At 45.6% G+C, this 26,402-nt stretch overlaps 1 protein-coding gene across 1 annotated transcript; it reads right to left on the bottom strand.

Annotated features, from left to right (window-relative positions):
- Positions 1-21,188: 21,188 nt before the first annotated feature.
- Positions 21,189-23,064, bottom strand: LOC119297967 (protein JINGUBANG-like). The gene has a single exon (XM_037575536.1). The coding sequence runs from the start codon at positions 23,062-23,064 to the stop codon at positions 21,631-21,633; it is 1,434 nt and encodes a 477-aa protein (XP_037431433.1). The 3' UTR covers positions 21,189-21,630.
- Between the last annotated feature and the right edge of the window lie 3,338 nt (positions 23,065-26,402).

Here is a 26,402-nt window from a genome sequence, read left to right as displayed (position 1 = left end):
GGATAACACAATTATAGCATGAACAATAGACAATTATCATGAACAAAGAAATATAATAATAACCATTTTATTATTGCCTCTAGGGCATATTTCCAACAGTCTCCCACTTGTGATAGAGTCAATATTCTAGTTACATTGTGATGAATCGAACACCCATGCAGTTCTGGTGTTGATCATGTTTTGCTCTAGGGAGAGGTTTAGTCAAGGATCTGCTACATTCATGTCCGTATGTACTTTACAAATCTCTATGTCTCCATTTTGAACACTTTCACGAATGGAGTTGAAGCAACGCTTGATATGCCTGGTCTTCCTGTGAAACCTGGGCTCCTTGGCAATGGCAATAGCTCCAGAGTTGTCACAGAAGAGAGTCATCGGGGCCGATGCATTGGGTATGACTCCTAGGTCGGTAATGAAATCCTTCACCCAGACTGCTTCTTGTGCTGCCTCTGAGGCTGCCATGTATTCCGCTTCACATGTAGATCCCGCCACAACGCTTTGCTTGCAACTGCACCAGCTTACTGCCCCACCATTCAAAATATACACGTATCCGGTTTGTGATTTAGAGTCATCCAGATCCGTGTCGAAGCTAGCATCGACGTAACCCTTTATGACGAGCTCTTCGTCACCTCCATAAACGAGAAACATTTCCTTAGTCCTTTTCAGGTACTTCAGGATATTCTTGACCGCTGTCTAGTGTTCCATGCCGGGATTACTTTGGTACCTTCCTACCAAACTTACGGCAAGGTTTACATCAGGTCTGGTACACAGCATAGCATACATGATAGACCCTATGGCCGAGGCATAGGGGACGATACTCATCTTTTCTCTATCTTCTGCCGTGGTCGGGCTTTGAGCCGTGCTCAATCTTGTACCTTGCAATACAGGCAAGAACCCCTTCTTTGACTGATCCATTTTGAACTTCTTCAATATCTTGTCAAGGTACGTACTCTGTGAAAGACCAATGAGGCGTCTCGATCTATCTCTATAGATCTTGATGCCTAATATATAAGCAGCTTCTCCAAGGTCCTTCATTGAAAAACACTTGTTCAAGTAGGCCTTTATGCTTTCCAAGAATTCTATATCATTTCCCATCAACAGTATGTCATCCACATACAATATGAGAAATGCTACAGAGCTCCCACTCACTTTCTTGTAAATGCAGGCTTCTCCATAAGTCTGCATAAACCCAAACGCTTTGATCATCTCATCAAAGTGAATGTTCCAACTCCGAGATGCTTGCACCAGCCCATAAATCGAGCGTTGGAGCTTGCACACCTTGTCAGCATTCTTCGGACCGACAAAACCTTCCGGCTGCATCATATACAATTCTTCCTTAAGGAAACCATCAAGGAATGCCGTTTTGACGTCCATTTGCCAATCTCATAATCATAGAATGCGGCAATTGCTAACATGATTCGGATGGACTTCAGCTTCGCTACGGGTGAGAATGTCTCATCGTAGTCAACCCCTTAAACTTGTCGATAACCCTTAGCGACAAGCCGAGCTTTATAGATGGTCACATTACCATCCGCGTCTGTCTTCTTCTTAAAGATCCATTTATTTTCTATGGCTCGCCGATCAACGGGCAAGTCAGTCAAAGTCCATACTTCATTTTCATACATGGATACTATCTCGGATTTCATGGCTTCCAGCCATTTGTCGGAATCCGGGCCCGCCATCGCTTCTTCATAGTTCGAAGGTTCACTGTTGTCTAACAACATGATTTCTAAGACAGGGTTGCCGTACCACTCTGGTGCGGAACGTGTCCTTGTGGACCTACGAAGTTCAGTAGCAACTTGATCTGAAGTTTCATGATCATCATCAACTTCCTCTCTAGTCGGTACAGGCACCTCAGGAACATTTTCTTGAGCTGTGCCATTTACCGGTTCAAGAGGTAATACTTCATCAAGTTCTACTTTCCTCCCACTTATTTCTTTCGAGAGAAACTCTTTCTCTAGAAAGGACCCATTCTTGGCAACAAATATCTTGCCTTCGGATCTGAGGTAGAAGGTATACCCAATAGTTTCTTTAGGGTATCCTATGAAGACGCATTTTTCCGACTTGGGTTTGAGCTTTTCAGGTTGAAGTTTCTTGACATAAGCATCGCATCCCCAAACTTTTAGAAACGAAAGCTTAGGTTTCTTCCCAAACCATAATTCATACGGTGTCATCTCAACGGATTTCGACGGAGCCCTATTTAAAGTGAATGCGGCAGTCTCTAAAGCATAGCCCCAAAATGATAGCGGTAAATCGGTAAGAGACATCATACATCGCACCATATCTAATAGAGTGTGATTACGATGTTCGGACACACCATTACACTGAGGTGTTCCAGGCGGCGTGAGTTGTGAAACTATTCCACATTTTCTTAAGTGTGTGCCAAATTCGTGACTCAAGTATTCTCCCCCACGATCTGATCGCAAGAACTTGATTTTCCTGTCACGTTGATTCTCAACCTCACTATGAAATTCCTTGAACTTTTCAAAGGTCTCAGACTTGTGTTTCATTAAGTAGACATACCCATATCTACTCAAGTCATCAGTGAGGGTGAGAACATAATGATAGCCACCGCGAGCCTCAACACTCATTGGACCGCACACATCAGTATGTATGATTTCCAATAAGTTGGTTGCTCGCTCCATTGTTCCTGAGAACGGAGTCTTGGTCATTTTACCCATGAGGCATGGTTCGCACATGTCAAATGATTCGTAATCAAGAGACTCTAAAAGTCCATCTGCATGGAGCTTCTTCATGCGTTTGACACCTATGTGACCAAGGCGGCAGTGCCACAAGTATGTGAGACTATCATTATCAACCTTACATCTTTTGGTATTCACACTATGAATATGTGTAGCATTACGCTCGAGATTCGTTAAGAATAAACCATTCACCATCGGAGCATGACCATAAAACATATCTCTCATATAAATAGAACAACCATTATTCTCGGATTTAAATGAGTAGCCATCTCGTATTAAACGAGATCCTGATACAATGTTCATGCTCAAAGCTGGCACTAAATAACAATTATTGAGGTTTAAAACTAATCCCATAGGTAAATGTAGAGGTAGCGTGCCGACGGCGATCACATCGACCTTGGAACCATTCCTGACGCGCATCGTCACCTCGTCCTTCGCCAGTCTCCGTTTATTCCGCAGCTCCTGCTTTGAGTTACAAGTGTGAGCAACCGCACCGGTATCAAATACCCAGGAGCTACTACGAGTACTGGTAAGGTACACATCAATTACATGTATATCACATATACCTTTAGTGTTGTCGGCCTTCTTATCCGCTAAGTATTTGGGGCAGTTCCGCTTCCAGTGACCACCTCCCTTGCAATAAAAACACTCAGGCTTGGGTCCATTCTTTGGCTTCTTCCCGGCAGCTTGCTTACCGGGCGCGGCAACTCCCTTGCCGTCCTTCTTGAAGTTCTTATTACCCTTGCCTTTCTTGAACTTAGTGGTTTTATTCACCATCAACACTTGATGTTCCTTTTTGACTTCTACCTCTGCTGATTTCAGCATTGCAAATACTTCAGGAATGGTCTTTTCCATCCCCTGCATATTGAAGTTCATCACAAAGCTCTTGTAGCTCGGTGGAAGCAACTGAAGGATTCTGTCAATGACCGCGTCGTCCGGGAGATAAACTCCCAGCTGAGACAAGCGGTTATGCAACCCAGACATTTTGAGTATGTGCTCACTGACAGAACTATTTTTCTCCATCTTACAGCTGAAGAACTTGTCGGAGACTTCATATTTCTCGACCCGGGCATGAGCTTGGAAAACCATTTTCAGCCCTTCGAACATCTCATATGCTCCGTGTAGCTCAAAACGCTTTTGGAGCCCCGGTTCTAAGCTGTAAAGCATGCCGCACTGAACGAGGGAGTAATCATCAGCACGTGTCTGCCAAGCGTTCATAACGTCTTGGTTCTGTGGGACGGGTGCATCACCTAGCGGTGCTTCTAGGACATAATCTTTCTTGGCAGCTATGAGGATGATCCTCAGGTTCCGGACCCAGTCCGTATAGTTGCTGCCATCGTCTTTCAGCTTGGTTTTCTCTAGGAATGCATTGAAGTTGAGGACAACGTGGGCCATTTGATCTACAAGACATATTGTAAAGATTTTAGACTAAGTTCATGATAATTAAGTTCATCTAATCAAATTATTCAATGAACTCCCACTCAGATAGACATCCCTCCGGTCATCTAAGTATAACATGATCCGAGTTAACTAGGCCGTGTGCGATCATCACGTGAGACGGACTAGTCAACATCGGTGAACATCTTCATGTTGATCGTATCTTCTGTACGACTCATGCTCGACCTTTCGGTCTTCTGTGTTCCGAGGCCATGTCTGTACATGCTAGGCTCGTCAAGTCAACCTAGGTGTATTGCGTGTGTAAATCTGGCTTACACCCGTTGTATTCGAACGTTAGAATCTATCACACCCGATCATCACGTGGTGCTTCGAAACAACGAACCTTCGCAACGGTGCATAGTTAGGGGGAACACTTTCTTGAAATTTTACGAGGGATCATCTTATTTAAGCTACCGTCGGTCTAAGCAAAATAAGATGTATAACATGATAAACATCACATGCAATCAAATAGTGACATGATATGGCCAATATCATTTGCTCCTTGGCTCTCCATCTTCGGGGCTCCATGATCATCGTTGTCACCAGCATGACACCATGATCTCCATCATCGTGTCTTCTTGAAGTTGTCACGTCAACTATTACTTCTACTACTATGGCTAACACTTTAGCAATAAAGTAAAGTAATTACATGATGTTTATGTTGACATGCAGGTCATAAATAAATAAAGACAACTCCTATGGCTCCTGCCGGTTGTCATACTCATCGACATGCAAGTCGTGATTCCTATTACAAGAACATGATCAATCTCATACATCACATATATCATTCATCATTCATCACAACCTTTGGCCATATCACATCACAAAACACTTGCTGCAAAAACAAGTTAGACGTCCTCTAATTGTTGTTGCAAGTTTTTACGTGGCTGCTATAGGTTTCTAGCAAGAACGTTTCTTACCTACGCCAAAACCATAACGTGAATTGCCAATTTCTATTTACCCTTCATAAGGATCCTGTTCATTGAATCCGATCCGACTAAAGTGGGAGAGACAGACACCCTCCAGCCACCTTATGCAACTAGTGCATGTCAGTCGGTGGAACCGGTCTCACATAAGCGTACGTGTAAGGTTGGTCCGGGCCGCTTCATCCCACGATGCCGCCGAATCAAGATAAGACTAGTAACGGCAAGCAAATTGACAATATCGACGCCCACAACTACTTTGTGTTCTACTCGTGCATAGTAACTATGCATAGATCTAGCTCTGATACCACTGTTGGGGAACGTAGTAGAATTTTAAAATTTTCTACGCATCACCAAGATCAATCTATGGAGTCATCTAGCAACAAGGGAGAGAGGAGTGCATCTACATACCCTTGTAGATCACGAGCGGAAGCGTTCAAGAGAACGGGGTTGATGGAGTCATACTCGACGTGATCCAAATCACCGAAGATCCTAGTGCCGAGCGGACGGCACCTCCGCGTTCAACACACGTACGGAGCGAAGACGTCTCCCGCGCCTTGATCCAGCAAGGAGGAGGGAGAGGTTGAGGAAGAGGGCTCCAACAGCAGCACGACGGCGTGGTGGTGATGAAGCTGCAGTACTCCGGCAGGGCTTCGCCAAGCTCTTATGGAGGAGGAGAGGTGTTGGGGAGGGGAGGGGCTGTGCCTTGGATGTTGTATGCAGCCCTTCCCTCACCCCTCTATTTATAGGGGAAAGGGGAAGGGGGCCGGCCCCCTCTAGATGAGATCTAGAGGGGGGGCGGCAGCCAAGGGGAGGGGGGCTTGCCCCCCAAGCAAGGGGCGCCCCCCTTTAGGGTTTCCCCCAACCCTAGGCTTATGGGCCCTAGGGGGGTGTGGCGCCCCAGCCCACTTGGGCTGGTTCCCTTCTCCATACAGCCCATAAGGCCCTCCGGAAGAGGTGGACCCTCCCGGTGGACCCCCGGAACCCCTCCGGTGGCCCCGGTACAATACCGATATGCCCTCGAAACTTTCCGGCGACCATATGACAACTTCCCATATATAAATCTTTACCTCCGGACCATTCCGGAACTCCTCATGACGTCCGGGATCTCATCTGGGACTCCGAACAACATTCGGTAATCACATACCAGTCTTCCTAACAACCCTAGCGTCACCGAACGTTAAGTGTGTAGACCCTACGGGTTTAGGAGACACGCAGACATGACCGAGAAGCCTCTCCGATCAATAACCAACAGCGGGATCTGGATACCCATGTTGGCTCCCACATGCTCCATGATGATCTCATCGGATGAACCATGATGTCGAGGATTCAATCAATCCGTATACAATTCCCTTTGTCAGTCGGTATGTTACTTACCCGAGACTCGATCGTCGGTATCCCAATACCTTGTTCAGTCTCGTTAACGGCAAGTCACTTTACTCGTACCATAATGCATGATCCCGTGATCAACCACTTGATCACATTGAGCTCATTATGATGATGCATTACCGAGTGGGCCCAGTGATACCTCTCCGTCATACAGAGTGAGAAATCCCAGTCTCGATTCGTGCCAACCCAACAGATACTTTCGGAGATACCTGTAATGTACCTTTATAGTCACCCAGTTATGTTGTGACGTTTGGCACACCCAAGGCACTCCTACGGTATCCGGGAGTTGCACATTCTCATGGTCTAAGGAAATGATACTTGACATTCAGAAAAGCTATAGCAAACGAACTACACGATCTTTGAGCTAAGCTTAGGATTGGGTCTTGTCCATCACATCATTCTCCTAATGATGTGATCCCGTTATCAATGACATCCAATGTCCATAGTCAGGAAATCATGACTATCTTTTGACCAACGAGCTAGTCAACTAGAGGCTCACTAGGGACGTGTTGTGGTCTATGTATTCACACATGTATTACGATTTCCGGATAACACAATTATAGCATGAACAATAGACAATTATCATGAACAAAGAAATATAATAATAACCATTTTATTATTGCCTCTAGGGCATATTTCCAACACCCCCACCCTCGTGAGCACCTTGTTCCTTCCTTGACATGGGGTCCAAGTCCATCAGGTGTGTTTACTTCAAAAAATAACTTCTCCAGTTGATTTCGTTCCATTTCGACTCCGTCTGATATTCCTTTTCTTCGAAACACTGAAATAGGCATAAAACAACAAATCTGGGCTGGGCCTCCGGTTAATAGGTTAGTCCCAAAAATAATATAAAAGTGGAAAATAAAGCCCAATATTTCCCAAAATAGTAGATAATAGAGCATGGAGCAATCAAAAATTATAGATATGTTGGAGACGTATCAAGCATCCCCAAGCTTAATTCCTGCTCGTCCTCGAGTAGGTAAATGATAAAAAGGATAATTTTTGATGTGGAATGCTAGTTGGCATAATTTCAATGTAATTCTTCTTACTTGTGATATGAATATTCAGATCCATAAGATTCAAGACAAAAGTTCATATTGACATAAAAATAATAATACTTCAAGCATACTAACTAAGAAATCATGTCTTCTCAAAATAACATGGCCAAAGAGAGCTATCCCTACAAAATCATATAGTCTGGCTATGCTCCATCTTCACCACACAAAATATTTAAATCATGCACAACCCCGATGACAAGCCAAGCAATTGTTTCATACTTTTGATGTTCTCAAACTTTTTCAATCTTCACGCAATACATGAGCGTGAGCCATGGATATAGCACTATAGGTGGAATAGAATGGTGGTTGTGGAGAAGACAAAAAGGGAGAAGATAGTCTCACATCGACTAGGCGTATCAACGGGCTATGGAGATGCCCATCAATAGATATCAATGTGAGTGAGTAGGGATTGCCATGCAACAGATGCACTAGAGCTATAAATGTACAAAAGCTCAACAAAAGAAACTAAGTGGGTGTGCATCCAACTTGCTTGCTCACGAAGACCTAGGGCATTTTGAGGAAGCCCAGCATTGGAATATACAAGCCAAGTTCTATAATGAAAGATTCCCACTAGTATATGAAAGTGACAACATATGAGACTCTCTATCATGAAGATCATGGTGCTACTTTGAAGCACAAGTGTGGTAAAAGGATAGTAGCATTGTCCCCCTTTTTTGGCCTTTATTTTTTATTTTTTATTTGGCCTTTCTCTTTTTTTATGGTCTTTCTCTTTTTTTTGGGGGGGGGGACAATGCTCTATTGAATGATGATCATCACACTTCTATTTATTTACAACTCAATGCTACAACTCGATACTAGAACAAAGTATGACTCTATATGAATGCCTCCGACGGTGTACCGGGATATGCAATGAATCAAGAGTGACAAGTATGAAGAAATTATGAACGGTGGATTTTCCACAAATACTATGTCAACTACATGATCATGCTAAGCAATATGACAATGATGAATGTGTCATGATGAACTAGATGGTGGAAAGTTGCATGACAATATATCTCGGAATGGCTATGGAAATGCCATAATAGGTAGGTATGGTGGCTGTTTTGAGGAAGGTATATGGTGGGTTTATGGTACCGGCGAAAGTTACGCGGTACTAGAGAGGCTAGCAAGGGTGGAAGGGTGAGAGTGCGTATAATCCATGGACTCAACATTAGTCATAAAGAACTCATATACTTACTGCAAAAATCTAGAAGTTATCAAAGCAAAGTATTATGTGCATGCTCCTAGGGGGATAGATTGGTAGGAAAATGTTGGAAATATTCCCTAGAGGCAATAATAAAAGCATTATTATTATATTTCCTTGTTCATGATAATTGTCTTTATTCATGCTATAATTGTGTTATCCGGAAATCGTAATACATGTGTGAATAATAGACACCAACATGTCCCTAGTAAGCCTCTAGTTGACTAGCTCGTTGATCGACAGATAGTCATGGTTTCCTAACTATGGACATTGGATGTCATTGATAACGAGATCACATCATTAGGAGAATGATGTGATGGACAAGACCCAATCCTAAACATAGCACAAGATCGTATAGTTCGTTTGCTAGAGTTTTCCAATGTCAAGTATCTTTTCCTTAGACCATGAGATCGTGTAACTCCCGGATACCGTAGGAGTGCTTTGGGTGTACCAAACGTCACAATGTAACCGGGTGACTATAAAGGTATACTACGGGTATCTCCGAAAGTGTCTGTTGGGTTGACACGGATCAAGACTGGGATTTGTCACTCCGTATGACGGAGAGGTATCACTGGGCCCACTCGGTAATACATCATCATTATGAGCTCAAAGTGACCAAGTGTATGGTCACGGGATCATGCATTACGGTACGAGTAAAGTGACTTGCCGGTAACGAGATTGAACAAGGTATTGGGATACCGACGATCGAATCTCGGGCAAGTAGCATACCGATTGACAAAGGGAATTGTATACGGGGTTGCTTGAATCCTCGACATCGTGGTTCATCCGATGAGATCATCGAGGAGCATGTGGGAGCCAACATGGGTATCCAGATACCGCTGTTGGTTATTGACCGGAGAGCGATCTCGGTCATGTCTACATGTCTCCCGAACCCGTAGGGTCTACACACTTAAGGTTCAGTGACGCTAGGGTTGTAGGGATATGTATATGCAGTAGCCCGAATGTTGTTCGGAGTCCCGGATGAGATCCCAGACGTCACGAGGAGTTCCGGAATGGTCCGAAGGTAAAGAATTATATATAGGAAGTGCTATTTCGGCCGTCGAGACAAGTTTCGGGGTCACCGGTATTGTACCGGGACCATCGAAAGGGTTTCGGGGGTCCACCGGGTGGGGCCACCTGCCCCGGGGGGCCACATGGACTGTAGGGGTGTGCGCCTTGGCCTATATGGGCCAAGGGCACCAGCCCCAAGAGTCCCATGCGCCAAGAGATAAGGAAAGGAAGAGTCCTAAAGGGGGAAGGCACCTCCTAGGTGCCTTGGGGAGGATGGACTCCTCCCTTGGCCGCCGCCCCCCTAGGAGATTGCATCTCCTAGGGCCGGTGCCCCCTCCCTAGGCTCCCTATATATAGTGGGGGAAGGAGGGCCTCTCAACCCACGCCTTTGGTGCCTCCCTCTTCCTCTCCAACACATCCTCCTCCTCCATAGAGCTTGGCGAAGCCCTGCCGGAGTACTGCAGCTCCATCACCACCACGCCGTCGTGCTGCTACTGGAGCCATCTCCGTCAACCTCTTCTCCCCCTTTCTGGATCAAGAAGGAGGAGATGTTACGCTGACCGTACGTGTGTTGAACACGGAGGTGCCGTCCGTTCGGTGCTAGGATCTCCGGTGATTTGGATCACGTCGAGTACGCCTTCCTCATCCCCGTTCTTTGAACGCTTCCGCGCATGATCTACAAAGGTATGTAGATGCAATCCGATCACTCATTGCTAGATGAACTCCTAGATAGATCTTGGTGAAACCGTAGGAAATTTTTTGTTTTCTGCAATGTTCCCCAACAGTGGCATCATGAGCTAGGTCTATGCGTAGTTCTCTTGCACGAGTAGAACACAATTTGTTGTGGGCGTTGATGTTGTCAACTTTCTTGCCGCTACTAGTCTTATCTTGCTTCAACGGTATTGTGGGATGAAGCGGCCCGGACCAACCTTACACGTACGCTTTACGTGAGACCGGTTCCACTGACTAACATGCACAAGTTGCATAAGGTGGCTGGTGGGTGTCTGTCTCTCCCACTTTAGTTGGAGCGGATTCGATGAAAAGGGTCCTTATGAAGGGTAAATAGAAGTTGACAAATCATGTTGTGGCTTTAACGTAGGTAAGAAAACATTCTTGCTAGAGCCCTTTTCCAGCCACGTAAAACTTGCAACAACATTTAGAGGACGTCTAACTTGTTTTTGCAGCAAGTGCTTTGTGATATGATATGGCCAAAGTTGTGATGAATGATGAATGAAATATATGTGATGTATGAGATGTTCATGCTATTGTAATAGGAATCACGACTTGCATGTCGATGAGTATGACAACCGGCAGGAGCCATAGGAGTTGTCTTTATTTTTGTATGACCTGCGTGTCATTGAGAAACGCCATGTAAATTACTTTACTTTATTGCTAAACGCGTTAGCCGTAGTAGTAGAAGTAATAGTTGGGGAGCAACTTCATGGAGACACGATGATGGAGATCATGGTGTCATGCCGGTGACAAGATGATCATGGAGCCCCAAGATGGATATCAAAGGAGCTATGTGATATTGGCCATATCATGTCACTGTTATTATTTGGTTGCATGTGATGTTTATCATGTTTTGTACATCTTGTTTGCTTAGAACGACGGTAGTAAATAAGATGATCCCTCATAATAATTTCAAGAAAGTGTTCCCCCAAACTGTGCACCGTTGCGACAGTTTGTTGTTTCGAAGCACCACGTGATGATCGGGTGTGATAGATTCCAACGTTCACATACAACGGGTGTAAGACAGATTTACACGTGCAAACACTTAGGTTGACTTGACGAGCCTAGCATGTACAGACATGGCCTCAGAACACAGAAGACCGAAAGGTCGAGCATGAGTCGTATAGAAGATACGATCAACATGAAGATGTTCACCGATGTTGACTAGTCCATCTCACGTGATGATCGGACACGGCCTAGTTAACTCGGATCATGTTATACTTAGATTACAGGAGGGATGTCTATCTAAGTGGGAGTTCATTGAATAATTTGATTAGATGAACTTAATTATCATGAACTTAGTCTAAAATCTTTACAATATGTCTTGTAGATCAAATGGCCAACGTAGTCCTCAACTTCAACGCGTTCCTAGAGAAAACCAAGCTGAAAGACGATGGCAGCAACTACACGGACTGGGTCCGGAACCTGAGGATCATCCTCATAGCTGCCAAGAAAGATTATGTCCTACAAGCACCGCTGGGTGACGCACATGTTCTCCCTGCAGAACAAGACGTTATGAATGCTTGGCAGGCACGTACCGATGACTACTCCCTCATTCAGTGCGGCATGCTTTACAGCTTAGAGCCGGGGCTCCAAAAGCATTTTGAGAGACACGGAGCATATGAGATGTTCGAAGAGCTGAAAATGGTTTTCCAAGCTCATGCCCGGGTCGAGAGATATGAAGTCTCTGACAAATTCTTGAGCTGTAAGATGGAGGAAAACAGTTCTGTCAGTGAACACATACTCACTATGTCTGGGTTGCATAACCGCTTGACTCAGCTGGGAGTTAATCTCCCGGATGACGCGGTCATTGACAGAATCCTTCAGTTGCTTCCACCGAGCTACAAGAGCTTTGTGATGAACTTCAATATGCAGGGGATGGAAAAGACCATTCCTGAAGTATTTGCAATGCTGAAATCAGCAGAGGTATAAGTCAAAAAGGAACATCAAGTGTTGATGGTGAATAAAACCACTAAGTTCAAGAAGGGCAAGGGTAAGAAAGCCTTCAAGAAGGACGGCAAGGGAGTTGCCGCGCCCGGCAAACAAGCTGCCAGGAAGAGGCCAAAGAATGGACCCAAGCCCGAGACTGAGTGCTTTTATTACAAGGAAAGTGGTGACTGGAAGCGGAACTGCCCCAAATACTTAGCTGACAAGAAGGCCGGCAAAACGAAAGGTATATGTGATATACATGTAATTGATGTGTACCTTACCAGTACTCGTAGTAGCTCCTGGGTATTTGATACCGGTGCAGTTGCTCACATTTGTAACTCAAAGCAGGAGCTGCGGAATAAGCGGAGACTGGCGAAGGACGAGGTGACGATGCGTGTCGGGAATGGTTCCAAGGTCGATGTGATCGCCGTCGGCACGCTACCTCTACATTTACCTACGGGATTAGTTTTGAACCTCAATAATTGTTATTTAGTGCCAAGTTTGAGCATGAACATTGTATCAGGATCTCGTTTAATTCAAGATGGCTACTCATTTAAATCCGAGAATAATGGTTGTTCTATTTATAGGAGAGATATGTTTTATGGTCATGCTCCGATGGTGAATGGTTTATTCTTAATGAATCTCGAGCGTAATGCTACACATGTTCATAGTGTGAGTACCAAAAGATGTAAGATTGATAATGATAGTCCCACATACTTGTGGCACTGCCGCCTTGGTCACATAGGTGTCAAACGCATGAAGAAGCTCCATGCTGATGGACTTTTAGAGTCTCTTGATTACGAATCATTTGACACGTGCGAACCATGCCTCATGGGTAAAATGACCAAGACTCCGTTCTCAGGAACAATGGAGCGAGCAACCAACTTATTGGAAATCATACATACTGATGTGTGCGGTCCAATGAGTGTTGAGGCTCGCGGTGGCTATCGTTATGTTCTCACCCTCACGGATGACTTGAGTAGATATGGGTATGTCTACTTAATGAAACACAAGTCTGAGACCTTTGAAAAGTTCAAAGAATTTCAGAGTGAGGTTGAGAATCAACGTGACAGGAAAATCAAGTTCCTGCGATCAGATCGTGGAGGAGAATACTTGAGTCACGAGTTTGGCACACACTTAAGAAAATGTGGAATAGTTTCACAACTCACGCCGCCTGGAACACCTCAGCGTAATGGTGTGTCCGAACGTCGTAATCGCACTCTATTAGATATGGTGCGATCTATGATGTCTCTTACCGATTTACCGCTATCTTTTTGGGGCTATGCTTTAGAGACTGCCGCATTCACTTTAAATAGGGCTCCATCGAAATCCGTTGAGATGACACCGTATGAATTATGGTTTGGGAAGAAACCTAAGCTGTCGTTTCTAAAAGTTTGGGGATGCGATGCTTATGTCAAGAAACTTCAACCTGAAAAGCTCGAACCCAAGTCGGAAAAATGCGTCTTCATAGGATACCCTAAAGAAACTATTGGGTATACCTTCTACCTCAGATCCGAAGGCAAGATCTTTGTTGCCAAGAATGGATCCTTTCTAGAGAAGGAGTTTCTCTCGAAAGAAGTAAGTGGGAGGAAAGTAGAACTTGATGAAGTATTACCTCTTGAACCGGAAAATGGCACAACTCAAGAAAATGTTCCTGAGGTGCCTGCACCGACTAGAGAGGAAGTTAATGATGATGATCATGAAACTTCAGATCAAGTTGCTACTGAACTTCGTAGGTCCACAAGGACACGTTCCGCACCAGAGTGGTATGGCAACCCTGTCTTGGAAATCATGTTGTTAGACAACGGTGAACCTTCGAACTATGAAGAAGCGATGGCGGGCCCGGATTCCGACAAATGGCTGGAAGCCATGAAATCCGAGATAGGATCCATGTATGAAAACGAAGTATGGACTTTGACTGACTTGCCCGTGGAGCGGCGAGCCATAGAAAATAAATGGATCTTTAAGAAAAAGACAGACGCGGATGGTAATGTGACCATCTATAAAGCTCGGCTTGTCGCTAAGGGTTATCGACAAGTTCAAGGGGTTGACTACAATGAGACTTTCTCACCGGTAGCGAAGCTGAAGTCCGTCCGAATCATGTTAGCGATTGTCGCTTTCTACGATTATGAGATATGGCAAATGGACGTCAAAACGGCATTCCTTAATGGTTTCCTTAAGGAAGAATTGTATATGATGCAGCCGGAAGGTTTTGTCGATCCTAAGAATGCTGACAAGGTGTGCAAGCTCCAACGCTCGATTTATGGGCTGGTGCAAGCATCTCGGAGTTGGAACATTCGCTTTGATGAGATGATCAAAGCGTTTGGGTTTACGCAGACTTATGGAGAAGCCTGCGTTTACAAGAAAGTGAGTGGGAGCTCTGTAGCATTTCTCATATTATATGTAGATGACATACTTTTGATGGGAAATGATATAGAGCTTTTGGACAGCATTAAGGCCTACTTGAATAAGAGTTTTTCAATGAAGGACCTTGGAGAAGCTGCTTATATATTAGGCATCAAGATCTATAGAGACAGATCAAGACGCCTCATAGGTCTTTCACAAAGCACATACCTTGATAAGATATTGAAGAAGTTCAATATGGATCAGTCTAAGAAGGGGTTCTTGCCTGTGTTGCAAGGTGTGAAATTGAGCTCAGCTCAATGTCCGACCACGGCAGAAGATATAGAAGAGATGAGTGTCATCCCCTATGCCTCAGCCATAGGTTCTATTATGTATGCCATGCTGTGTACCAGACCTGATGTAAACCTTGCCGTAAGTTTGGTAGGTAGGTACCAAAGTAATCCCGGCAAGGAACACTGGACAGCGGTCAAGAATATCCTGAAGTACCTGAAAAGGACTAAGGAAATGTTTCTCGTCTATGGAGGTGACGAAGAGCTCGTCATAAAGGGTTACGTCGACGCTAGCTTCGACACAGATCTGGATGACTCAAAGTCACAAACCGGGTACGTGTATATTTTGAATGGTGGGGCAGTAAGCTGGTGCAGTTGCAAGCAGAGCGTCGTGGCGGGATCTACATGTGAAGCGGAGTACATGGCAGCCTCGGAGGTAGCACATGAAGTAATTTGGGTGAAGGAGTTCATCACAATAATCATCATAGATAGCAACTTTGTTCTCATAATCAATTGGAAACTCTTCTGGAATAGTGGATTCATCACAAAATAAAGTCATGACCTCTCCAAATCCACTTTCATCAATATAATCATCATAAATAGGAGGCATGCTCTCATCATAATAATTTTGCTCATCAAAACTTGGGGGACAAAAAATATCATCTTCATCAAACATAGCTTCCCCAAGCTTGTGGCTTTGCATATCATTAGCATCATGGATATTCAAGGAATTCATACTAACAACATTGCAATCATGCTCATCATTCAAATATTTAGTGCCAAACATTTTATAGAGTTCTTCTTCTAGCACTTGAGCACAATTATCCTTTCCATCATACTCACGAAAGATATTAAAAAGGTGAAGCGTCTGAGACAAACTCAATTCCATTTTTTTGTAGTTTTCTTTTATAAACTAAACTAGTGATAAAACAAGAAACTAAAAGACTCAATTGCAAGATCTAAAGATAAACCTTCAAGCACTCACCTCCCCGGCAACGACGCCAGAAAAGATCTTGATGTCTACTACACAACCTTCTTCTTGTAGACGTTGTTGGGCCTCCAAGTGCAGAGGTTTGTAGGACAGTAGCAAATTTTCCTCAAGTGGATGACCTAAGGTTTATCAATCCGTAGGAGGCGTAGGATGAAGATGGTCTCTCTCAAGCAACCCTGCAACCAAATAACAAAGAGTCTCTTGTGTCCCCAACACACCCAATACAATGGTAAATTGTATAGGTGCACTAGTTCGGCGAAGAGATGGTAATACAAGTGGTATATGGATAGTAGATAAAGGTATTTGTAATCTGAAATAATAAAAACAGCAAGGTAGCAAGTGATAAAAGTGAGCGTAAACGGTATTGCAATGTGTTGAAACAAGGCCTAGGGTTCATACTTTCACTAGTGTAAGTCCTCTCAACAATACTAACATAATTGGATCACATAACTATCCCTCAACATGCAACAAAGAGTCACTCCAAAGTCACTAATAGCAGAGAACGAACAAAGAGATTATGGTAGGGTACGAAACCACCTCAAAGTTATTCTTTCCAATCAATTCGTTGGGCTATTCCTATAAGTGTCACAAAAAGCCCTAGAGTTCGTACTAGAATAACACCTTAAGACACAAATCAACCAAAACTCTAATGTCACCTAGATACTCCAATGTCACCTCAAGTATCCGTGGGTATGATTATACGATATGCATCACACAATCTCAGATTCAACTATTCAACCAACACATAGAACCTCAAAGAGTGCCCCAAAGTTCTACCGGAGAATCACGACGAAAACGTGTGCCAACCCCTATGCATAGGTTCCCAATGTCACGAAACCCGCAAGTTGATCACCTTAACATACATCAAGTGGCACGCGGTATCCCATTGTCACCACAGATATCCACGGCAAGACATACATCAAGTGTTCTCAAGTCTTTAAAGACTCAATCCGATAAGATTACTTCAAAGGGGAAACTCAATTCATTACAAGAGAGAAGAGGGGGAGGAGAAACATAAGATCCAACTATAATAGCAAAGCTCGCGATACATCAAGATCGTGCCAAATCAAGAACATGAGAGAGAGAGAGATCAAACACATAGCTACTGGTACATACCCTCAGCCCCGAGGGAGAACTACTCCCTCCTCGTCATGGAGAGCACCGGGATGATGAAGATGGTCACCGGAGAATGATTGCCCCCTTTGGCAGGGTGCCGGAACGGGTCTAGATTGGTTTTTAGTGGCTACGGAGGGTTCTGGCGGCGGAACTCCCGATCTATTGTGCGTTGTGGAAGTTTTAGGTCACGTAGGTATATATGGGTGCAGGAGGTACGTCAGGGCAGTCATGCACTTCTCCAAGTCGGCCTTAGCTTTTTTTAGCGTCCCTTCTACTGCTCCGACCACCTCCTTATCCCATACTCTCATTTTTTCCGCCACCCCTCTCAAAGCATGCGCTACTCCACTCTCTCTCCCAGTCCAGCTGTTCTCCCAAGCCTCCCTAATCACCTCGTCACACCCCTCCTCATGTAGCCATCTTGCTTCAAACCGGAAAACCCGGTCACCTCCCTTCCAACTTCTATCCACCCCCTCGGTCCAAACGATAATGGGTCAGTGATCCCAATGTATTGGCGCGCCATTCACAATAGTATACTCTGGGAACTTGTCACACCACTTCTCATTTGCTGTTGCCCTATCCAGCCTCTCACAAATGTATGAACGCAACTCCTTCCTAGGATTTATCCAAGTAAATATATCTCCCTCAAACCCCAAATCAGCAAGCTCACAAAATTCCAGCGCCTCTCGGAACCCATCCATCGTGTGTTGGCACCGATCAACCCCTCCTACTTTCTCCATCCCCGAGAGGATCTCGTTAAAGTCCCCTAGACATAGCCATGGTCGGCCTCGTTGGTGTTGCTGTTTTAGTATTCTGAGGGTCTCCGTGTTTCTTTTTTCCTCTCAGTAGTTGACTCTCCATAAACCCCTGTTAGTCGCCATATCGAACCATCTTCTTCCGTAACATCGACATCCACATGTTGGCTACCATATGACCGGAGTGAAACATCAATACCTCTTTTCTCTACTCCTCCCCACCGGATTCCAAGCTGACATATTAGCGCAGGGACGGAGCTGGGCCCCGGGCACCCAGGGCCCAGGCCCGGGGCGTGGGAATTTACCCAGCTTGATGTATATAGAATTTGTTTTGGGCCCGGGGTACAGCAAGTGAAAGGAGGCCCGAAGTGAGCGATCCAGGAAGCAGCGCACACACGGACTACACACACGTACCAGCCATTAGCCCACGACCGCAAACCGGCTACACGAGTGCACGACCTAACTCGCCTGTCTCCAGCGATCGAGCCGCCGCCTACCCACCTCCCTGCTCGGTTCGTCGGTCGCTGTGGCGTCGTCGCCGTCCGGCATACACTGGCCACCGCTGTCCACTTCTCTAGGCAGGCCCCTGCTACCCTGGTCCCTCCCCGGCGGCCCAGCGCTGCCCCTGTGTGCGCTGTTCATTACGGCGCGCCGTCCCTTTCTTCTCTTGCCCTGCCTAACCTTGATAAATTTCTTTGATTCTTTGTAGTTTCTACTTGTACCGTGTTTTGCAATTTAACATAGTAACCTCTGTGTATGAACTGCACTGAACTAAATTTAATTGAAAAAAATGTGTACTTAGTCATGGAGGAAGAAGGAAAGCCCATTGCAATCTCAGTATTGTACTGTGTGTTGTTGAACTCAAACTGACGTATTGTCGAACTCAAATTGATGTATTTGCAATTCCATTTATGTTGTAGAAATGGAAGATGAAGAGATATTTTTTCACAGGTGCCCGCAACAAGGGTGTCTGGAAGTTGAATTCCAAGTATTGATGATGATGATATTCTATATCATTTTCAATCATATAGGTCTCGCGAAGGGCTTTTATCACGTCAAAGTGGTAAGTATTTTGATTTGTTTCAATGATAATTGTTTCAATTGATGTTTATGATTTTTTACGAAATTATATATTTTAAAATGCCATGAAGGTGTTGGTTCTTCTACCATCGATCAAGTTATGGGATGCACTGACGAACTATTCAATTGACTTGGTATCTTTTTTTGTATTCCCATATTACTATTTGTACTTCTGTCCCATTTTTATCTATTTTCTTGGATCATTGAGCATCAAGTTTAAATTGTAGATTTATTGATAAAATGAACTTTTTTCTGTATGCTTTCACATCAGGTATTTTTTTCGAAATTGTATGAGTTAGTTTTAAGGCCAAAGTTTTTCCATGTTGCCGAGAAAAAAAATTAGGCCCGGGGTTTCTTTATTCCTAGCTCCGCCACTGTATTAGCGAGCCCTAACATCCAGCGAAATCTCTCGAATTCCTTCTATGTTAGCCTTGTCTCTGCCAAAAATAGTACGTCGGGATCCTCCATCCTTCCCAGTTCGAGGAGAGAACGAACTGTCGCGCCATTCCCGAGCCCCGGGTAGTTCCAGTTGATGTTTTTCATTGTTACCGGCGGGGTTGCTCGGACAACCCGACCGATGTACTTTTAGTTTTGTTGCTTGCCTCCACTTTTCCTTCCGGACTCCCTATAGGCACCTCCTCCTGCGTCCTCCCCTTTTTTGCATCCACCATTACACCCCCATCTCCTTCCACATGGCTTCTCTTCTGCCCCAGCAACTTCTCTCTTCTCTGGTCACCCTCCCGCTCCTTCTCCTTCCCTCTGTGTATAATTTTAACTTTCCTCAACTTCTGGTTTTCCTCCTTATAGCCAGTACTTGATATTGTCTTGATATTACTAATAGTCTAATATATTACCTTTTGTCGAAAAAATAGAGATTGAACTCAACTCTTGTTCGTTTCGAAAAACGGCCCAAGGTTCCACGTTGGGCCGCAATATAAAAGACATGAACAATAATACAGGCCCATCTTGTACTTCGTTCTGGGCCTTCAGGCCCGATTGGTCCGCAGACAGGTTCACCGGGTTCGACTCCAAAGTCCAAACAGAGCACAGGACCACAAACAGACTCGGTGAGCACGCACCACAAGCGCGCGCGGGCGATACATCACGGTGTTGTAGTTCGTGTAGGATCACGACCGTGTCCGATCCGATCACCAAACGTGGCCACGGGTGGGTTTCGTCGCTCTCCCATAAAAAGCATGGAGGTGCGTGCAACGATATTCCGTACAGGGCAACTTCCGACGATGACGATGACGATGCGGCGCAACCTCGCGGCGATAGTACTGGTCGTGCTTGCCTGCTTCGTCTCTCTAGCTAGCCTCGGCCGAGCAGATCAAGACGACGAACACACGGTGGAGCTACCGCCTCCCGCTGCCCGACGGCGTCAGCGGCGCCGAGAGCCTCGCCTTCTCCGGCAAGGATGGGGTCTACACCGGCGTCTCCGATGGCCGCGTGCTCAAGTGGGGCGGCAGCGCCGCCGGCTGGAGCACCTTCGCCTACAATGCCAACTACAGGTCGGTGTAATTACAAGCTAAACGTCGTGTTATCAAATAGCAGTACGTAGATCGTGATCGTAGATCGTCGGTGTAAGGAGCTCTATTTGACAGTTGACAATTGCCGATGAAAAACTAAAATCGCACCTGCGGATTTTCATCTTCTCCTATCTCCTCCCTTTGAGCCGTCCAACGACATTAGCCGAACTGCCAACCACTGCCTCCCCCAACCATCTCTCTAATCACAACCTCCTCTCTAGCGTGGGCGAGCATTCCGCTCCGTCAACCTCCGACTCCCCTTCGCAGGTGACAACCAGCTGCTTCGGTCCTCCCACTCCGGATCACTCCCGGCTCGGCGTTGCTGGGACGTCATGGTCGGCCGCGCTACCCCTGTCTCCTCCTTTGGCTGCGCATCACCATCTTCTCCTCTTCCTAAATCGACTGATGCAAGTTGTACTTTTAGGCAACTTGCAAATAGCAAACATGATGCTTTTCTTTTAAAACTTTGTTTTTTTATGTATTTAGTATCATTAGAAAAGCATGAAAGAGTGAGTAGAAATAGGACGCGTCTAAGCCCAATCTGTTTTTTTTTTCAGAAAACCAGTTTGGTTCAATTCGACAAACCGTTCACAGTTAGTATGAAACAAGACAGAAGATAAGCACAGGAAATGTAATTTTTGGTCACAGTTACAAACAAAATAAGATCATCTAAAAAGAAAAGATCCACAAAAGTTAGAATTTAATTAATTGGTCATTTATTGATTTTCCCATATAGAACATAAAATCAAGTTAAGTTCAACTATTACACAACAAATATACTCCCTCCATTCCAAATTACTTGTCTTAGATTTGTCTAGATACGGAGGTATCTAGCACTAAAATGAGTCTAGATACATCCGTATCTAGACAAATTCAAGACAAATAATTCGGAACGGAGGGAGTATAAGCATGCGCCAAAATGTCCCTTGGCCCTGATGCTCTGAAAGGCAGCAAACTTACCTAGATCCATCACTATATCACAACTCCAGATGTATATATATGCCCGGGCATGATGTTTTCGTGCCGTTCAATTCTCACCGATCGTCTTCAACAGTATATATATGAACAAAATCCAGAAACTCCTTTGGTTAATCCGTCAAGATGTTCAAAACTTGTGCGTTCCGTTGGCGCGTACGTGTCGACGACCTTAGCGGAACGATGTCGAGCTGCTTGCCCCGAACGGGTCGCCCGGGTACCGGTCGAACATCTGCGACCCCTCGCCGACGGAGCCCCCGAGCAGCGTGTCCGCCGGCTCGTCGGTCACGCGCCACACCTTGATCGACTTGTCGAGGCTGCCGCTGTAGACGATCCACCGTCCCACGCCGCTGTTGTCTCCGGTCTCTGCGGCGGCGGCCGCGACGTTCTCCTTGTTGTACTCCACGACGGCGAGGCACCTGATGGGCTCGGTGTGGCCGGAGAGCACCGAGAGGCAGGAGTGCACGCCGGCGTCGCGCCGCCAGACCATGATGGTGTTGTCGGCGGAGCCGCTGAAGAGGAGCGCTCCCACCGCGGCGAGGCAGAAGACGGCCTTCTTGTGCCCGCGAAGCACGCCCCCGTGGACGAGCTTGCTGTCGCCCTCCCAGCAGTTGACGAGCCCGTCGGAGGAGCCGCAGTAGAGCACCGGCGCCACGGCGCTCACGGCGAGCGCGTTCACGGCGTGCTCCTGCTTCAGCAGCGTCTGCACGGGCGAGTGCTTGGTCCCCTTCCCCTGCACCTCCCGCTTCCACACCTTGACCGTGCCGTCCGCGGAGCCGGTGAACACCAGCCCGTCGTACGCCGCCACGATGGCGTTGACGTTGTCGTCGTGCGCCACCACGGACTCGAGGCACTTGGAGTCGCTGATGCGCCACACCTTGAAGGTGCGGTCCCAGGAGCCGGAGTAGAGCAGCCCCTGCCCGGCGTCCGTGGGGCTCAGGCACGACACGGCGTCGCTGTGCCGGATCCAGAGCGCCGAGCGGTTCTTGCGCACCTCGACGTAGTTGGACGGGTTGAGAGAGCCGCGCAGGAAGTCGCGCAGCCGCGGCAGGCTGCCCACGCGCTTGTGCAGGCCGTTCTTGGGCGACACCTTCCACACCCGGATCTTGCCGTCCTGGTGGCCCGTGAAGATGCGCTCGCCGGAGATGACGATGGCCTTCACGAGGCCGCTGGACGACTTGAAGCCGCCGGAGTCCTTCTGCTTGCGCCAGACGCGGATGTTCTTGCTGTCGGAGCCGGTGTACAGCGCGTCGCCCTTGGCGGCGAGAGAGTAGATGTGGCCTTCCTCCCTGACGAGCGAGCTGATGAGGCTGGTGCCGGGCGCCATCGCGAGCGCGGCCATGGACGCCTCGCTGTGGTGGGACCAGGGGGACGCCATGGTCTGGTTCCAGGGGGACATGTTGTACGGCGAGCACTCGCCGCTGAAGCTGGACGGGTAGTCATTGTAGAACCCGCCGCCCGTCGCCGACGAGCTGCTCTGCCTGTTGGAGCATTCGTCGTCCGTGCCCGAGTAGTTGGGGTCGGAGTGCGACATCGGCAGAGGGATGTTGGAGGGGTGCGAGCGCGGGACTCCGCCGCCGGCCCCTTCGCCGTCGCTATCTCTCATAGGCTCTTGCTGGAGGCTGTGGCGGCACGGCGAGACCGTGGTGGAGAGAATTGCAAGAGGAGAAGGGAGGGAATGTGTATGTGGAGGGGAGGGGAGTGAGAGGCGACGAGAGAGTGGCGGGAAGCGAGAAAGCCGTTGAGACCGTTACGACATCCGGGGTGGGGCCTCGGCCCGCAAACTGCTGCCTTTCACCAGTTCTTTTTTACAGCTCATTTCACAAGTTTTCTTTAGCGGCATTTCACAAGTTTTGGAGCCCAGGAATTCGGATAATTTCCTGCCCGATTTCTTCAGCTGATAAATTACTAAATTTAGCCTCCTAAAGAATGAGTCGCTTTTTTTCGTTTGTATGAAAATAACAACTTTATTAATTTGAAATAACAATTACATCATCTATAAGAAGAGACTCCTCAAACCAGTCCTTCGTTGAAGGAAAACTAGTTGCCTTATTCGCTTCCTCAAAACTAGTAAGAGGAAACACTATACTTATATGTAAGTTTGACTGAATTTATAATTTGGGTAAGTCAACTTTGTAAGAGGGTGAACAATTGAAGGAGAGAAAAAAACTAGAAGTAGATCAACCGTTAGATTTCTAATCTAATGGTTCAGGAAATCGACTAACCCAAAATATATTTCATGCAACTTACATATAGCCGGTTCCAAGAGGAGTTTCACATGCCAAAAAATAACAATCATCAAAAGCTGCGGCCGCCGCTCCCGCAGAACATCCTCTACTCTTCATGGTATTGATGACCTTCATATATTTATAATTAATAATAAGGCGGTTGCATCTCACCTTTTGTGCAAGAGATAAGCCGAATCTAAGAGCCAAAACTTTTTTGTCGTTAGGACATCAGCACACCAATCAATCGTCTATTTTTTGCCAATGAATTTTACTTTATCATCTCTGAGTACAACACCTACTATATCCCTAAGCAGGTCATAATCAAAAGGCACATCATCATTAAGCCTTACAAAACCCATAGGAGGTCTAATCCACCCCCTCTTTTACTGGTTGCATTAGGGGAGCAGGCATTAACATAGTTTATCATTATAGCACGAATCCCCAGAGAAGTCTGATAAACATCTTGAGACTTTCCTTCTTGAACCAACTTTCGTCTTCCCCACCATAAGTACCAAGCGGTTATAGCGATCAATTCACGAGCATTCTGAAGACCCGATATAGATAGATCCTGGTTTGGCATAAGGAGTAAGAGTTCAAGAACAACCTCTCCTGCATGGTCAATTACACAAGCTTCGGTAATCACTTCGTCCATCCCCAACCTATTTCAAACCTCTTTTGCTTTTTGACAAAGAAACAACACGTGCTTTCTATTTTCTGGCCCATCAGAACAAGAGGGGAAAATGGGCAAAACTTTCAAGTGTCTATTGGCAAGCATAACATGACACGAGAGAGTGTGTCATGCAACATACGCCAAATATATTTGCAACCTTTGCCGGACAAGATAAATTCCAAATCTGACAACAAATAAGATTAACGTTGACTAATCCCACACCATTAGTATGTAGCAATTTCCTCCCACTTTGTTGATCCCAACCCGCGAAATAAGTTGAACGGATAATGAACAACCCATTTTTCGTATAGCTCTAAGTAATAAAATCCAACATATTATGCGGAGAAATAGGAGTCACAAGGACTCGCTGAGCATCAATTGGCCACAACGTCTGCCTCGACATATCTTCATTTCAAAAGTTCGGCATTGGATTAATAAAATCCTAAACCTTTGATAGAAGATGCCCCCTCTAGGAGTAATAGATTTCCTACAAGTAACATGAATATATTTATGCTACCCGTAGTGTGTAGTATCATAAGTTAGTATCATGTATATGATACTGTTGTATGATACTATCTCTGTATGCATAGTATCATATGTTAGTATCTTAGATGACCTTATTTATTAGGGATTTATATTTCCGTGCTCCTAGTTCCTTAGCACTACTCAGTTTTGCCCCGCCACCTTAACGCTCCTCACTTTCCCCCTCCTCCCTTGGCCATGGCCTCTCAAATGCCCAGACAAAGCATTTCCGCTGGGTCAAACTTATTGACCATTACCTGGGTGGGTTCCTGGCGAGTGGGCCTTAGATGAGAGCCCGACAAGTGGGCCCACCTGAACACCTTGGCACTGCTCGGTGCGGGCTTTAAATAATTGGGTGGCCTTCTCTGTGCGGGTTTCAAGTGCGAACAATGTTGAATACCTTTTTGAATTTCCAATCAACTTAAGAAATTGATAAAATATTAATTTTAAATCTAGTTCAGTTGATTCAAGTTTCTAATTCATTTTATATTTAGCTATTTATAGCAAAGGTGTTGGATCTTTCAAATATCCATTTCTGACCCACGCTCATCTGCACTCGGTCAAGAAAAAATTCATAAAAAGTCCAAAAAAACAAAATTTTCCAAGTTTTTTGTATTCTAGATAATTTTATGCGCCAGGTGCTCTCCAAATCTCAGATCATTTGTACATATGAGTGTCTCTCAACAAAAAAGACAAATTGGGTCAAATCAGTACATGAGCGGTATTTTTTACATAACCCAAATTTGTCTTTTTTTTGCCGAGAGCTACTCAGATGTTCAAATGATATGAAATTTGGAGCGGGCCTCACGCAAAAAATTATCTACCATTCAAAAAAGGGAATATTTTGAAATTTTCTAATATTTGTTTTGTATTTTTTCTTCAACGTGAGTGCAGATGAGCCTGGCCACCGAATCACCGCTCTCTGAATCTTTATACTATTTTTAGGATACTACATACATTCCTACTTGATTATTTGAAAATGATTTTTACCAATTGCTTGGACCAAACTATAACACACTTGTAGTACAATTTTGAATTATTTTCTTTAAATGTCATGAAATTCATGTAATCAATGGAAATATGACATGGACATGGTCCATTTCATGTGAAATTGGCAAATTTTCAATTTTAATCTTATTTTAGATTGCGTCGCCAGAGTCGGGGACAAAGCGATCGATTTGGTTGTTACACTACATCAAATAACATATGACTCACAGGAATGGAAGAGGATGGTGCAACAGTCTCGGAGGTGCTCTTAATTCGTCAGGGTGGTCGGAGACGAGCGCGCAACTCTGACCAAGCCAGCGCTAGGGTTCCACCGAGAGGATATAGTAGATAGGGAGAGGGAGCATGAGAGCATGGGCGAGAGGGAAGAGCGAGGAGGGCATCCTTGATGCGTGAGTCTGCGGGCTACCTCCAGCCACGGAGCCACCTCTGCCATGTCTAGTGGCCGCCGACATGGCCAGAGATCTAGGGAGATTTTTTCTTCGTATTTCCCTTTGATCTATTGGTCCCACATGTAAT

The sequence above is a fragment of the Triticum dicoccoides genome, chromosome 5A, assembly GCF_002162155.2.
Source record: "Triticum dicoccoides isolate Atlit2015 ecotype Zavitan chromosome 5A, WEW_v2.0, whole genome shotgun sequence".
NCBI lineage: Eukaryota > Viridiplantae > Streptophyta > Magnoliopsida > Poales > Poaceae > Triticum > Triticum dicoccoides.
Note: the sequence above shows the minus strand (reverse complement) of the source record. Positions and strands in the feature narration are given on the sequence as shown.

Coding starts and splice junctions, on each gene's coding strand:
- LOC119297967 (XM_037575536.1), bottom strand. CDS start 23,064: ATGAGAGATAGCGACGGCGAAGGGGCCGGCGGCGGAGTCCCGCGCTCG.